Consider the following 16,187-nt stretch of genomic DNA (forward strand, 5'->3'; position numbering starts at 1 on the left):
GGAACATTACAATTGATATTGCTAATAATAATATGTATGTGTATTTATGAGGTAAATAAAAATAACATTAATGAAACAGAAAGAAAAACTATAAAATGGCCAATCCAACTGCATACAAATTACCTGTGTTAAATATGTACCCTCCAGCTTCAAGCACGCAGTCCCCCCAGGGAGTGTTTATCACAGTTCCGTGCTGCCCTTTGTTGTGGATAAAATTCTCAGGATCAAACAATAGGTACAGGTATTTTGTAGTCTCTGCCAGGAAGAAAGACTCCATTCTGTCTTCTTTCCTGTGGTCACGTACATCCTTAATCTAAAAAAAAAAATATGTATATACATATACTAAATAAATCAACCTGTTGGAAGCCAAATAACACTGTGATTATGGAAATTATTACTAAATAATTTTTTTATTTCAAAAAATGATTAAATTAAAGAGTTAACTTCACCAGAACCAAAAAAAGTGAACATAGCTTTATTCATGAAAAAAAAAAAAAATGTTGCTCTCCACAAGCACAAAAGATAACAGTTTTACTCTGTTAGGTAACATTGTTACTCTTTTAATGCAACCTTGGAGTGGTGACAAGCTGTAGTTGTCTCGCACATTCTCTCCTCCAACCTCCCTCGCCAAGTCAAGGAACATGAAGTAGTGTGCATGTAATTGTACTATTTACACGCTGTTTGTGTGCTATTGCGAATGTAGCCTAGACTTCTTTACCAACCATGAACAATTGCTTAGGCAATGGTAATAAACATCTGTAAGTTCTGTAAGCCTGGTGGTCAAACTATTATCTATGCAAGGAATGATGAATATAGCTTACATAGCCATTGTATAAATTTTTGAAGTAAATTATATATGTATATGCCAGGGAGCCTCTACATGTGAATGGATGGTAAATGGGCGCCATTACGTGGAGGGCATGTGAACTCGGCGAAACTCTCTCTGCAGGGTCGCAATGTTGCCCGTGTGCGACGAGACTCAAACTCTACTCCATAGTAACAGCCATCCTGAACACATGGTCGAAAAGTACGACTCGCAGTCTCACAGTTAACAACAAGATTTATCAACACAATGCCTTAGATCTTGCTAGATTGGAGATAAAATGCCTCATGATACGAATCTGGTTAGTTGACGTCGGTCACCCTTGTGGCCGACAAAGTTACTCGCTCTAATTTGAAGTCCCTTAAAAGTGTGCGATTAATTATTTAAGCAGTGTGCCAGATCAAGGCAGGACTTGAGGATAAGAAAGGAAAGCGTTTAAAATTATTTAAAATTAAGAAACAGAATTACTAATCAGTGATGACGAATGATGAAGTCCTGGGGTTAGTCATGCTTCCTGCTGTGGCAGTTGATGGCCACACAGTGGACGGACACTGGACAATGATAACTGACACTGGACAATGATCACGGACACTGGACAATGACAACTCACTAACGCCCCTTTGCAATTACCATTATTGGTATTCAAATTTTTGACAATTACTACACGTGAGAAAACATAAAACTTATCCTTAATAAAAAGCCAGTAATTAAATAAATGTCAAAAAGTGTTCCACTTTGAGAATCCTCATCTAACCTTCGGAACTGTTCGGTATATGGCCTAGTTGCAAACCATTTAAGACAGATAAAGGAATGGGACATATTTTGGACGGTGTGGAAAGAAACTATAAACCTTGGGACAGATAAGAAAAACCGAAGTGGGAAAGTGATGGAGTGTTAAGGAGTCTCATCGAGCTTACCTCGTGGCAAAACCCCTGTACAACATCACAACAAATCAAGGGTGGTATAAAAATAATTATACAGAAATGACTTGAAATAATGGTAATGACAAGAAAAAAATCACCTAGACGAGCAAGACCAAGATTTAACTAGATGCAGAATGTATACCATCATTTTTCAAAACAAACATAATGCTGGCTGACATTTTCAATAGATAATCAAAGCTATGAAGATACAGTACAAGAAGTATCGCTTTTGGTTTGGCTATGCTCATGCCAAACATCGATACTATTGACTGACTCTGTGGTAGAAAATATACATGGGAGATAAGGCATTAAAATATTTTCTTCTCGAAGTTAGTTTGGAGTACTAACAAATGGCGCGTATTTCTTATGTTTCAAGGTGGCCACACTTTTGGAAAAATCAAATTCCATGTATTTTACAGGATTTTTAAGGCTTCCTAAGAAATTCCATGTCATGTTAGTATGTTAATAAAAATAGAGCTAACCATATTGGTTACCCAAATGAACCATTTAATATTAAGTACCAACCATAGACTATATTACAGTTAAATCAAATTGTTACGGTACGTCCCGGTTTATTAAGACCAACTCTTTCCGACGAACTGTAAAATTTTACCGAAATTGGCCAAAAAGTAATTTGAAACACGTTGCGCTTGGTCTCTCTTGGTGAGCGCTGTGCTGCACATAGCACCCCCTGGCTGAGCCGCTCCTCCCTCCTGCCACAGATAACTGTTCCGTGGCACCAGCACGACTTTGTGCAGGCCGCCACCCGCGAGCCAACCACTGCAATACCGCTTGTTTGTGGACATGCTGCCCTCTCTTTACGGTTATTATAACTTGCATTTGCATGATTTTGGGTTTATTACCGTTTGCTGATGAATTATTACTTTTTTTTTACTTTAGAATTGATTTTGTGAACAGTTGTTGACAATCCACACATTTTCTTTATATAATGTACAGACTTCTAATTAGTTTAAAATGAGTAGAGAATAGGGCTGTGCAAGATCACAAAATTCAAGAACAATTTCAGGTATGCTAAGATTTTTTTTCTTATATGTAGACAAAAAAATTGTTTTGAGTTTTTCATGTGGATTTTTTTTTTCCATGACATGCACCAACATAAATTGAGAGGAAACTAATACAGAACAAGACAGATTTAACATGCTTGGTCAGGAACATTACAACAGCATTATCGGCTTACTTAATTTTACTGAGAAGAGAGTAAAAAATATATTAGAATATCAGCAAACTGATAAAAACTTTATACCTAATCAATATTTTTGTACAAGCACACAAAACTTTCCTGTGAAACCAATAGTTTATGCTTGGATTGTGTTCAGCTCGGATGATGCAGCGCTTGCTTTGGCTGCTTTTTGCCTTGTTCATAAAATGAAAACATGAAAGATGAAACATGATATATGGTGTAACGATTGGTTAATGAAAAGAAAGCCTATTCCCACATTAATTTACTTAGTGAATTGAAGATATATCCACACAACCGGCATAGTTATCTCAAAATGAATAAGAAATGATTTGAACCTTTTGTCACTTGTAACATTTTTGAATAAAAAGAAGAATACAATAATATAAGAAGCTATAACTACCTACTAAAGATTAACAGCAACATTGTGATTTCATGTGACCAGAAGGAGTTATGAAGACCTCGAATATTAAAATATAATTTCAAACAAGCTTCTAGTTAAATAGTTCCCCAAACCTGCCATGCTATTTAAGAGGTGCTGAAAAGGAATAATTTGAAGATAAGTGAAATACTTTTTTTAAAATAAATTACCAACACTTTCAATTGTTATGTGAGAGATATGAGAAAGGGAAGACAATCACGAAACACTTTTAACAAAATATTATAAACTAAATTAAGCATCGCTGAAACTTGAACAGGGTTACTATACATTTCTGAATATGGAATTTCCTGACTTTTCCAGGTTTTTCAGTCAATATGGAACATTTTTCAGAAAATTACACATGATTGAAATCGTACTTGATAACTTATTTTCGAAAATTCTTAAACTACAATTTTGTTCCAGCATATTTGCAGGACAACTATCTTATAAAACCTAACACATGTCCATTCATAAAGTTAATCTCTTAGCATTAGTTAGCTTAAGTATTCTTTATAATGAGTGGTTTAACTATATGCATTTATCGTTCAAGTAGAATAAATAAATAAATTAACTGTTGAAAATGTACCAAAATATGAATTATTAATAATATTTATATCGGTAAGCCCACAATTGAAGAAACACACAGTTATAAAAAAAATTCAATTTAAATATTATTTACACATTTCAAACAAATAATTATAAAGTTGCTATTTTAAAAGTTTAAAATAGCAAAAATATAAGATGTTCGTTGAAAGTACAGTCAAACCTCTCTGAAACGACCCCTCACGGTTCCCAGGAATAGGGTCGTAATAGAGGGGGGTCGTAATAGATGTTTTCCGAAATTTTCAGTTAATTTCAACCCCCCCCCCCCCCCTTCCCAAACCGCTACTCGCTAACCAGCCGTACAATGGCAGGATGCTGTCACTCACAATGCTAGACGGCTTTGCTTTAAACCTTCAACCTTCATGAAAAGTCCGTCGCCCTACATGCCACCTCTAAAGAAAATATGTGATAGTTTACATGTATGTTTTCTGCTTTCCGTAGTTAAATACACTAGAACCCCAATGTCACGAACCCCGGATTTAACGAAGCAGTGATTTTACGAATACATTCTCGGGAACCGTCAAAAAATTTGACATTTTGACCAAAATATGAAAATCAGAAAAAAGAATTAAAAAAAAAAAAAAAAAAAATGAAATATCATTAAAATCTGTTAATTTTAACATACAACGTATTTTTGTGTCGGCTTTAATACAGTAGAATCCTGCCGATGCGACCCCCCTCTGATGCGTCCATTCCGTTTATACGACCGTTTTTTGAGAAACTGTGAATAATTTTAGCAGAGAAAGTCGAAAATTTGAGTGAAATCTGCTGAAAAACAAGTCTGTTACACTTTGTTGGGCACTATGTGTTCACGTTTATCTTGGCGAGAGCTGTACTGTAAGTAGGCAGGCATACAAAAGACGGCTAAAAATAGATACCACCCCTCTAGACTGTCCACGTGGCAGTGTCTAGCCCAGCTCGGCACGTCCACTATCGCATGAAAAGCCACTGTGGTAGCTTCTGCGAGAGCATAAGAAACTCGTCCGGCCAGGCTGGTGGTAGCGGCGGCTTGACGTCATACGTGACGTGACACTTACCTCTCCCATCCCCTGCTAATTCTTCAAGGCTCATCCCTCCCAGAGCCACAAACCATGTAAAAACACCCTCCCCCCCTTTTCCAACTAACATTTCAACACATTCCCTCCCTTATTTCAACCTTCTGCGTGAGTAACTGTCAGCATCCTCCTCCCCTCCCACACCGCGTCCATTCTCGGTAAAATAAATATTTTATGGGCTTATACGACTGTCCTTCGCCGTTAATAAATACTTTATAAGTTTAAGTTATTATGATACAATTTGTTTATTAGTCCCACAGCAGTTTCTGCTAAAAAATCATTAATACCTCAAATTTTATTGAATATAAAAATTTAGCAGGGCCGTAAATATATTTATTTTACTGCATAGTTACTTTACCATCTGCATTTGAACGTGTTTTTTTTCTTTCTTTTTTTTACGCTGTGGAGGGTCGTGGAAAAGATAATTGCTTGAGCTGTCAAAATAAACATCGCTGACGGCAAGGGCGGGAGCGCATCCTGTCGGTTTGTCGCTGTGATTATCTACTCCAAAAACATGTCACAGCATTTCAGGATAGCATTGTTCTTATATCTTTCGTTTATAGCCGAATGTTTTCTACCTGATCCACACAAGTTCCTTCGCCACGTTTTGAACGAAAATAACAACCAGCCGGCTAGCATAGCCGAACTCGCGTGACGTGAATTCACTTAAGGAAATGGGTGTCGTGTGGGGCTGGCTTAAGAGCTGACAGCGGTCGTAAACACGTTGCCACAAAAACCTTTATCTGCACCCTGCTGGCAAAGGGATGTGGAATGGCGGTTGTTAAGGGCTGACAGCGGTCGACAGGAAGTGGTATCTATTTTTAGATATGCGCTGCCTACGGCAGTACAGCACTCGGCAAGAGAAACGCAGTAACACACTACTCACCACAAGAAACTTATTTTCTGTCCGATTTTCTTCGGATTTTCGGCAATTTTTCACGGTTCCTCGAAATCGGGTTGTAACAGAGAGGTGGTCGCAATAAATGGGGTCGCAACAAAAAGGTTTTACTGTAGATTATTTCTGACATTTCAAAATGCTGATGACAAGTCTACACATGACCCCATACAACAATAAAAATAAAAACTTGTGATAAGCAGGTAAACAAAATAATAATTCACAACACTTTAAAACTGTTGCTTGGTAATTGAAGAGATTTCATCTAATAGTTGTGCTTCCTTCTGAGCCTCTTCTAAAATTTTTTTTTTTTTACTTACATGCTGAACAATTTCTGATTATAGCTAGGCTATAATCACAGTGTGCCATGGAAGTTACAAGAATTTATCAGACTATTGCTCGCATCGATTTGTAAAAAAAAATTGCCCAAGTAACTGTTTCAATGTACGTCACAGAAAAATCAGTGCCTATAGATTAGTCGAAATCGCGAGACACGTGATAAAGTATGTAGTGTTCACGACGTAACATAGTTAAAAATTACAGGAGAAAATAAACACGTTTTCTTGAACAAAATGAAAAATTTATATTTTAACAACTGGGAGAATCTATGTTCTTTATATATATATGTAGTAATTCCAGAATTTTTTTTTCTCCTGACTTTTGCATGACTTCTCCAGGGTACCTGGAATCTTCTGAATTTCTCTGAACATGTGACTACACTTACTATATAATTTAAATTAGCTGACTGTACTTCTGTATTAGCTTCACAATATAAACTCTAGCAATCTTGTGATCTGACACTTAGGCATTCACAATTATAGGTGCCTTATACTCACACAACTGTGTGAGGTTACATCTGCCAATCACATGTTTTGTAACAGGTTCAGTGAGCATGTAAGAGTTTTTATCACTTCTGTAATTTCATAGAGACCTGTAAATAATAAAAATTACTTTTGGGTAACATATTTCCATTTCTTGCTGCTTTGCGATGTCTTGCTTAGGACAAGGTCACCAACATGAAAACCTCTTCTTTTGGAAGCAGGCTTGTTCCTTTTTCTAGCGGCTGCTTCGGAAGCAGTTACTGGTGTACAAACTTACAACACAGCAAAATTCCTGCCCCCTGCTACTGTTAATAATTAACTGAAAATATTTTAAGTTGCTGATGCTTTCTTATTGCTTCATTATTAATTCACATTCATGGTTTCTTATATTATGCATAGTTTTTTTTTAAGTATTTTAATTGTACTTTAATATATATTATTAAATTTGGTTGGATTTTACATAAAGCTGAATGTAGTGTTTTTTTTTATTTCTTCACTCTTATTTGTTTGGTCAGTTAAAATTAATGTGTCTAAATATTCAAGTTTTTTTAATACCTATTATAAAGCACGCTCTGGGCAGTAAGGCTAACATTCTAGAAGTTTTAAAAAGAAAGAAAGATACAGGAGTGTCACTCTGTCGCCAGCAAGTTATTTTTCACAGTGCGTTGGAAAAACCCAGCACGTGAGGTAATGACTGCGCACCAATGAACTAGAACATTCGCTGGGCGCTGCCTTGCCAGCCAATCAGGGCTGATGTGTGTCTCCAGACTTTCAGAAAAATATTCTCGCAGCATAAATTTTCATAAATGGTCATTATTTCGAATCTTCTATGATTGGTCAGTTGGCATACGGGTATGTCGCCATGGTAAGGGAAGACGACTTGGTTGTCCAACTAGATGTCGCTCGATTGTTACTGCATCATGTTGTAAGTCGGTGAGAGCGCGAATATCACGCCTGCTGGTCAGTGCCCAGACTGAGTTTTAACACTTTTTGTATATGTAAATAACTTCTCGGATTCTTTTTATAATTTGAAATTGGGCCCAGGCGTTCTGTATCGGTCCAGTATGACTGCTGGTCGGCCCCCCTCGTGACAAGTTCCAGGAGTTTTTCTACCTCTGTGATGATTTCCCTTTTCCTCATTAATTTTAATCATTTTAGGAGTTTTCAGTCGCTGTTGATAATCACAACCGCAAACATCTGTAATCTTTGCAACATCTTTTACACAAATACAGTACACTCCCTATTTAACGCGGTTGTCGGGGGACATAACTTTTACCCGCGTTGTTGCATAACCGCGATGTTTCGATGTGACCAAGGTCAAAAGGCATAAAACACCGCCTGTGTTCTAATAGGTCGGCAAGCACGCACAGCATCCGCAGTTTTCACTAAACGCGGGTGAAAAAATAAAAATAATAAATTTTAAAGATAAATATTAAATGTTGAATTTTATTTTTTATTTTTCCGCATGCCGCGCACAGTTTGTCGCACGGCCTACGAGCGCGCCACACGCCGCCATACACACGTGCGGCACACAAGCTGCTGCCAGTCTCGTGATGTCAGCCACAGTATCTGCTTCGTCTAAGTGTCCGTAACAAAGTAAGTGCAGTGTGTGCGGTTACACACGATTCTGTGGTCAAAGTCTTCTAAATAGAAAGGCCATAGTAATACTTCAAACCGAATATGAATCGCAAAGTACCGAGTTTGATTGACAAAATAAAAATTCTAGATTTACGTACTTACAGATAGCGTGTCTTTTGCAGAAGTATGCAGCAGATATGTGAAAAACGATTCTAGCATTCGTACAATATAAAATAAAGAATCGCCTATCGTGTAAAGTGGTTAAACTTTGTTATCCATGCTTACAGTAAATTATAAATGGTCACATGTGGGATACAAAAATTGCGCCAAAATAATTTTAGCGCAATCAGTGGCGCCGTATTAAAAAGTCTGTTAAACGTTGTCTTTACTTATTCCATCAAACGCTGTGTCGAGTTGCTGAGTGTGTGTGGCTCGGATCTGCAAGTGTTATATTCCCCAGCCTCTGGTTAAAGGTCGGGAGGCCACTACACATAAACATTTCCGGGGCTTGTTTACTACCTCACGGCAAAAGTGGTACAGTATGGTTCACGTAAGTATTGGACCACTGGGAATTCCTCGGCAAAGATTAAAAATACGCTAGCTGATTTACTTTACTATTTAATGTTAAAACATTATACCAAAGTAAAAAGATGAACGTGTATAATACAATGAAAAATATTACGTCTGTAGGTTCAAGTTGTAACAAAACATTTATATGTCTCCGCTTGTCAACACACGTGACCACGAGAAGTGTGCAGACGGAAATGAGTGAACTACTTAAGGTCACCAGACTTCCCCCCTTTCGGCTTAATCGCCCCTCTCATCACTGGCGCTTATATTCCACTCCTCCCATCTACCCGGGTGTCTTGGTCTCATATTCTCGGCTCGCCTCTCCCCTCCCAGCGCTTGCCGTCAACCAAACCTATCCAAAATCAATCCCCAGCCGAGTCACGCTGGATAATGTCACTGAACGGTGGGCTTTATCGGGTCCCCTGTCCGATGCTTTATTTGTGGGTTAAAAAAAATGTTAAGAACTAGTGTTTCAGAAAATAACACTGGGCTGGATTGGACCATAATTTGAAAACACTACAAGATAGAGGAATAATGTACGGAGATATCTTGTTTAGAATTTCACTGCGGACATTTTCTACACCTAGGCTTTTTTCTTCCCGATGCTTAGTTTGTGAGTTACAACGCAAAATTATCCTAATCGGCTGTCAACCATTTATTCCATTATTATTACAGTAGAAACTCGTTAATCCGTGACGCGCTAATTCGGGAATCGGATAATCCGGGACGATATAAAAGTGCAGAAAAAAAAAGAGAAGTAAAAATTGTCAGCGCTTAAAATTAACGTCACGCGGGCCGGCGGCCGGCAAACACTGCAAGCCTTCGCATGGGCCGCCAAACTCTGCAACGCTGTTTGCACCGACCCTTTGTGTTGTCCCCCTTTCAGCTGTCACATTTGTCACTCTTTAAACTTGAGGGGATGTCCTGACTTCTGCTTCCCCTCTCCCTTTGTTTGTTTCCACCCGCCAACGCACGGCAGGCGCCTGGCGAGTGACGTGTCTGGCTGGCATTCCGCTGGACGAAGTGGGTTGAGTTGGGGGGGGGGGGGGGGGGGGAATTGGGGGATACCCAAAATTGATGTGTGCAAGTTCAGCACGATCTTATCTTTCTCTCTTCGGCTGTTGGAAATGACCGTGAACTAATGGCTAGGCAGTGCCGTATTTTTTTAAGCCGAGACTAATTCGAAGACAGTCCTTACCTTGAACGGATTATCCGGGTTTATTACTTTTTTTTTACAGGATTTTAATTATCCGGGCATCGGCGGGTCCCAATTAACACGAATAATGGAGAGTTTACTATTTTTTATCCATCTGCTGCCAAGGCGCAGTAAGCCTCGGTAGACGTTACGTCACATGACCTTGGCCTTAACCCAGCTGCACGCCGGTGTCTGAGAAGCTTGACAAGACCTTCCGGGCTTTTAATCGCTAGTCCGTGAAATTCGGTAATCCGTGATTATCTCGGTCCCGACCATCACGAATTAACGAGGTTCTACTGTGTTATTAGTATTATTATTAATTTCTGATTGGGGGACATGGTTTGACCCGCGATATACCCGATTCCGCGATCTATCGGGGCGCGGTATACCGGGAGTTTACTGTATATGCACTTTTAAACCACAATTTTTTTTATTTTAAATTTTACATGCAAACGTCAAATGGGCCTGCGCCCCGAAGCCTGGTCAGCCTCCGCCACCTTTCCCCTCACCCCCGTCCCACTTCCCGTACTGGCAGCCGCTCCGTCACGAGTACGTAGTCGTGTGTGTGTGTTTGAATAGCGCGCCACGAACTACCTCAAGAGGGCGCTGTAGCGGCAGTGCGATGTCCCCCTAAATTTGTAATAATTATATTGTATAGCTTTTTATTTTTTTCCCATTTATTTGTGTCGCCACTGACGGGTGGGAGGGCTTTTGTTTTGTTCAGCATGTAAGTTTTAGTGTGTAAATTAAAGACGTTGCCGGGTGGACCCGAGCGGACCCGAACATGAACAAAGTCGACATGCATTTAAATTTAAGTAATTAATAACTCTATGTTAAATAGTAATAGAGCCGTGGGAGAGTGTGTCTTAATTTTAGAAGTGTTTTTGTATTTCTTTATGTAAGATTACAAGGCATTTAATCGGAAAGGCGTAACAGTAATCTGGTAAGACGGGAAGGCTCGGTCAGTTCATCACCGCCAACGATTGAGGTAAGACGCTGCCTTCCGCACCCAGGGACTTCACTCTTTGTTCGCTGACCATTAATTCCGTTTCCTCTTAATAGATTCGAATCTCTTTCACGTTATCCCCGGGGCATGCCTCGGTCGGGGGACTGTTTAACTCAACCATTTTTTAACTCTTAACGAAACTTTTAACGCTCTTAAGTAATTGCTTGTTCAGGCCACGTGCGTGGACCTTATTCCTGTGTTCCGACAAGGTGCCTTGGGTCTTGGAGATGCACCTTGTGAGACCATGTATGGGAGTACACGCACGTATTAAACATCTTAATTATAATTGTCTTCTTGTATTTATTTTCTGCACCGACCACGTGGCGACCTATACCTCGTGAGCAGTCGTGTGGGACGCCTGGAGAGCCCACTATTACTTCATATACCATAAGCATGCCTGACGCTGAGAGCGGGCCATGTCAGAGCGTACTAAGGGAGTTAACCGAGGGTCTAGTCTTGCCTCACAAGGGCGACGTCACGCCCTGAGACGGATGATAGCTGGGTCCACGTGCCCTTCCATGTGGTGGCGCCCATTACCAATCAGCACCGTAGCGACCCTCTCGAAACCCGAACCGCAACAATGCTATGTGGCTTACAGCATGCACCAAGAGCCATAGGATGATTTTTTTCACATTCAAAGCTCTCTTTATCATATCTTATCAAATATTGATATGTAAATTAACACCCATGCCTTACCCGGTAAGCCGGTGTGCATTTGACTACGCTACGGGGGTTGGCTTTTCAAACCATATGCAAGATGCCTGTTAACCAACAACAGGTTTATCAACATTGGAGCTTGAAGGAACTTTTTTTTATTACTTTGCAGTGTTGTCAAGTTTAGAATAAGCCATGCACCATACTTTAAAAAAGACATTAAAAAAAAAATCCTGTGTGATTATTGGATTGAAAATGATACGGTTAACTCACATTTTCATAACGAATGACCACTGAAGATTACAATGATGAAACAAACTTATTTCAGAAAATTCCCTCATGCATAAAAAGAAATCCCTGGCTTCACCATGTTTTTCCTGACTTGTTCCAAATTCCCTAACTTTTCCCGGTTTTCCTGGTCTGTGACCACCCTTTTCATACAGAACCTTTCAAATACAGTAATTTGCACACTATGAATTTTGAGCTGCAAAACTACCTCCCTACTTGTACATCCTTCGCACCGCGCTCAGACAGATATTTATCAAACTTTATAAATACTGCCATGATTACAGTAAAATCTAAAGTGCTCCAATATGTTTCTTAAAATTATATGTATGTTTTAAACAGTTTGATTTGTTTAACTTTCAGCAAAAATTTAAATAAAACCAAATGGATGGAAAAGGGGAAGGGGGCAAGTAGTTTCCACTAGCGCCATGACACTTTGTCTTTGTCAGTCCTTTGTCATCGCCTCTTGTTGCATTCTTCACTTGATAAAAATGATCTGTTAAAACTTCTGTTGTTTACATTAATTTTTCTAAACATTTTGGTAAATATGTAGTTGGGTAATATTTGTTAAAAAAAAATTTTAAATTCCGAAAATACTTTCATTCTATGCTTTTTAACTTCCTCTTTTCATAAAACCCGGCGAAGATAAGAAATTACAAATACTTTAGGAGATATAGACGTTCTAAATACAAGACCTGTGCAAACATTCGACCGTCGCTATTTTTTATTTTGCCGTGTGTACGTGAATGTCTAATTAATTAAAATGATCGATTAGATCAGGTAGTTACATTATAAGTACTTTCAAACTAAGCGGACATTAAAAATAATATGAATTAATTTTAATGGTTGTTTAGTTTTAAAGTATTTATAATGTAACTGACCTGACCTAACAAACTGGGACAAAGGATGAACAGTAGGAACTCAATTATTTTTTTTTTTACTAATTACTTGCGCAACAATATCCAAATAACAAATAAAACATAAAAATTTGAAACGTTAAAAACTCACCTAAGTTAGAGGCGGGTACAATTCCTTTGCCATTAGTAGAAAATGATGTAGTCATTCACCTACGCTGCATGAATGCACAGGTATGATGAAAATTAAAAAATTCAATATCTCCTAAATGATTTGGAATTTCTTATCTCCGCCAGGTTTAATGAAAAGAGGAAGTTAAAGAGCATAGAATAAAAGTATTTTCGGATTTAAAAAATGTTTTTTTAACACATATCACCCAACTACATACAGTCAAACCTCTCTGAAACGACCCCTCACGGTTCCCAGGAATAGGGTCGTAATAGATGTTTTCCGAAATTTTCAGTTGTTTTAACCCCCCCCCCCCCCCCCCTCAAAACGCAACTCGCTAAGAAACCAGCCGTACAATGGCAGGATGCTGTAATGCTAGACGGCTTTGCTTTAAACCCACTCAACCTTCATGACAAGTCCGCCGCCCTACAGGCCACCTCTAAAGAAAATTGTCAAAAGACAATTTATTTTTACTGGTTAGTTTACATGTACGTTTTCTGCTGGCCATAGTTAAATACACTAGAACCCCGGATTTAACGAAGCTCCCCTTTGAAAAACCTTCAGTGAGAAAATGCTCATTTCACCCTCCTTTCTCCCGTAAAATTGGGCTATTATGAATGGGGTACTAAAGCGGTGAGGGAGGGGTCAAAATATGTCACTTTTACACCAAGTTCGAGTTCAGTCATCTCTGGCAAGGAATTTACAAGCTTTCAAACTTAAATATAAATGTATTTTAATAGCAAGGGTCCTATGAAAAGGAATATACCGAATAAAATCAAGCTGCTGTCACCAAACAAAGCATAAAACGGCCCAATGAGTGGTTGCTTCGTTATTGCTCGCGCGAGAGGCTAGACGTGGAATGTTAGAAGTAAGATAAATGCAGGGGAGACAGACGGCAGCCAGTGTGTTTCCTGCGTGGGGAATAAGTGGCGTAGCCTTTTTTTATGCTGGGTGAAGGGACCATTTTCTGTCAACCCACGGGAAAAGATAATTGCTTGAGCTGTCAAAATAAACATCGCTGCGGCAGTTAAAACAAGTCGAGGCGGGCGTGCATCCAGTCGGTCGCTGTGTATATCTACTTGAAAAACATAACATCTCAATTCATAGCAAGATTCCTTATAACCTACACGTATTGCCGGATGTTTTCAGCCTGATCCATACATGTTCTTTAGCCACGTTTTGAATGAAAACAACTGGCGGGCCAGTGTTGTGCCCTGTTTTGCGGACAAATAAAGCTTTTATCAATTTGCTGACAGTTTTAATATATTTTTACTCTCGTTAAAATGAAGCAGATAACGTGATTGTTAACAAGTATAAGCAGCATCCGAGATCGGCCGCAGCGCACGGTATGGGGAGAGGGTGAGCCGACTACCATGTTCACACGCTGCAGCCGGAGGGTTTTTCTTGCATTGTATTAGTTCACAAATTCAAGCCAGAAAATATACCAAATCGGACTTCATAAACTAAGCAAACATTGTCAACCGATAGTAATCAAAATCAAGAGAAATCCAGCAGGTAGCTTTGCCTTAACTGCGTACCAGACTAGACACTCGCAAAAAGCTAAACATAAACACGTTGCCACAAAAACCTTTATCTGCACCCTGCCGGCAAAGGGACGTGGAATGGGGGTTGTCAAGCGCTTACAGCGGTCGACAGGAAGTGGTATCTATTTTTAGATATGCGCTGCCTACGGCAGTACAGCACTCGGCAAGAGAAAGGCAGTAACATGCTACTCACCACAAGAAACTTATTTTCTGTCCGATTTTCTTCGGATTTTCTGCAATTTTTTCACGGTTCCTCGAAATCGGGTTGTAATAGAGAGGTGGTCGCAATAAATGGGGTCGCAACAAAAAGGTTTTACTGTATTTGCCAACATTTTTTTCCACTGCATTAATGCTGGCTTTGAGAGGGGGCAACGCAACTTAATTCTTTCAATTCATTTATGGATTTTTGCCATTTTTAAGATAAACTATATCTTACGCCAGGACATGAAGTGGTCTGGTCATCAGCATATAGAGATTACGTGCTTTTGATGTTTCAACTGCTTCAATGCTTATTATATGGTTTTAATTGATAAGAGGCTTACAGTGAACATGTGTTCAACTGCGGAACTGAGGTGTGTGGAACTCTGAAAAGCCCTCTCAGTTACCTTCTATGTTCGCCATATTCACTCATCACATGTGTTTGTAGCGCCTCATTGGCCACGTCACGGCCCTGAGTGAGAGTCAACCGGGTCCACATGCCATCCACCTGGTGTCCTTGCAGATGCTCCGCCATTCCAAACACTCGATTCCAACTCCCCCGCACTCACCCCATTTCAATGGTGAAAATGCCTTGTGTTAGATAAGTTTTGACTGGGACTTAGCAAACAGATTCTTACAAAGAGGTATTTGTTATAAAGAGTTTCATTACATAGAGGTTTCACTATATTTAAATATTGATAAATTTTATCTTGTTTAATATGATACTAACTAAACATGTATAATATTTTTTTTCTTTATGTATTTCACTCCCCAAAAAATTTATGTGAAATGTTTTCTAAAACATATTTTCTAATCTAATTTTTAAAAGCGAAATTAATGAGTACTTTGATGTCTCTTTCCTCTAATATGTGTGAATAATTCCTTCATGTGTTTGCTTACTTTAACCATGGTTATGTAACCAATATTTAATGAGTCTTGTAATCAGTACGTGTAACAAATTTTGTACTCACGGTTGCATATCCACAGGGAGTGTGAGCACTATGCTGTATGCTGCGCAAAATATCTATACCAACTTCCAGCAAGTACGGGTCACCTGTTGCTCTGTAGAGGTACATTACACTTTCAACCAACTCAGGTCGCAATGGGTAGCCTTCTCGATTTGAGCCAGCCTCCGCCTGAAAAGCAACACACACAAAGTATAGTTCACACTTCTAAAAATTAGTTTTTCTATGGTCAATAAATGTTAAAGCAAAGTAAGCTACATAATGTATGTAACTGAAGTGAAAATATATATGACTTAAAAGCTGGGTGGGATTCATTTTTTTCTTCCAAAGATTATTTTCTCAAAACATCATGTGCCACTTATCTAGTTTTCATGGCACATGTTAGGCTTGAATTATTTAAAAGGCGTTAATATTAAGGCATTTTAGCTTT

At 39.0% G+C, this 16,187-nt stretch overlaps 1 protein-coding gene across 5 annotated transcripts in view; it reads right to left on the reverse strand.

Annotated features, from left to right (window-relative positions):
* The window catches only part of LOC134531593 (ER degradation-enhancing alpha-mannosidase-like protein 2), a 141,791-nt gene that overhangs the window by 7,255 nt on the left and 118,349 nt on the right, over positions 1 to 16,187 (reverse strand). For all 5 annotated transcript variants that reach the window (XM_063367316.1, XM_063367315.1, XM_063367319.1 and 2 more), the window contains 2 exons: positions 15,764 to 15,928; positions 124 to 313 (listed from right to left, as the gene is read on the reverse strand). In XM_063367316.1, the coding sequence (XP_063223386.1) occupies positions 124 to 313; positions 15,764 to 15,928 (355 nt within the window). The remainder of the gene's footprint in view (positions 1 to 123; positions 314 to 15,763; positions 15,929 to 16,187) is intronic.

The sequence above is a fragment of the Bacillus rossius genome, chromosome 5 (assembly GCF_032445375.1).
Source record: "Bacillus rossius redtenbacheri isolate Brsri chromosome 5, Brsri_v3, whole genome shotgun sequence".
Lineage (NCBI taxonomy): Eukaryota > Metazoa > Arthropoda > Insecta > Phasmatodea > Bacillidae > Bacillus > Bacillus rossius.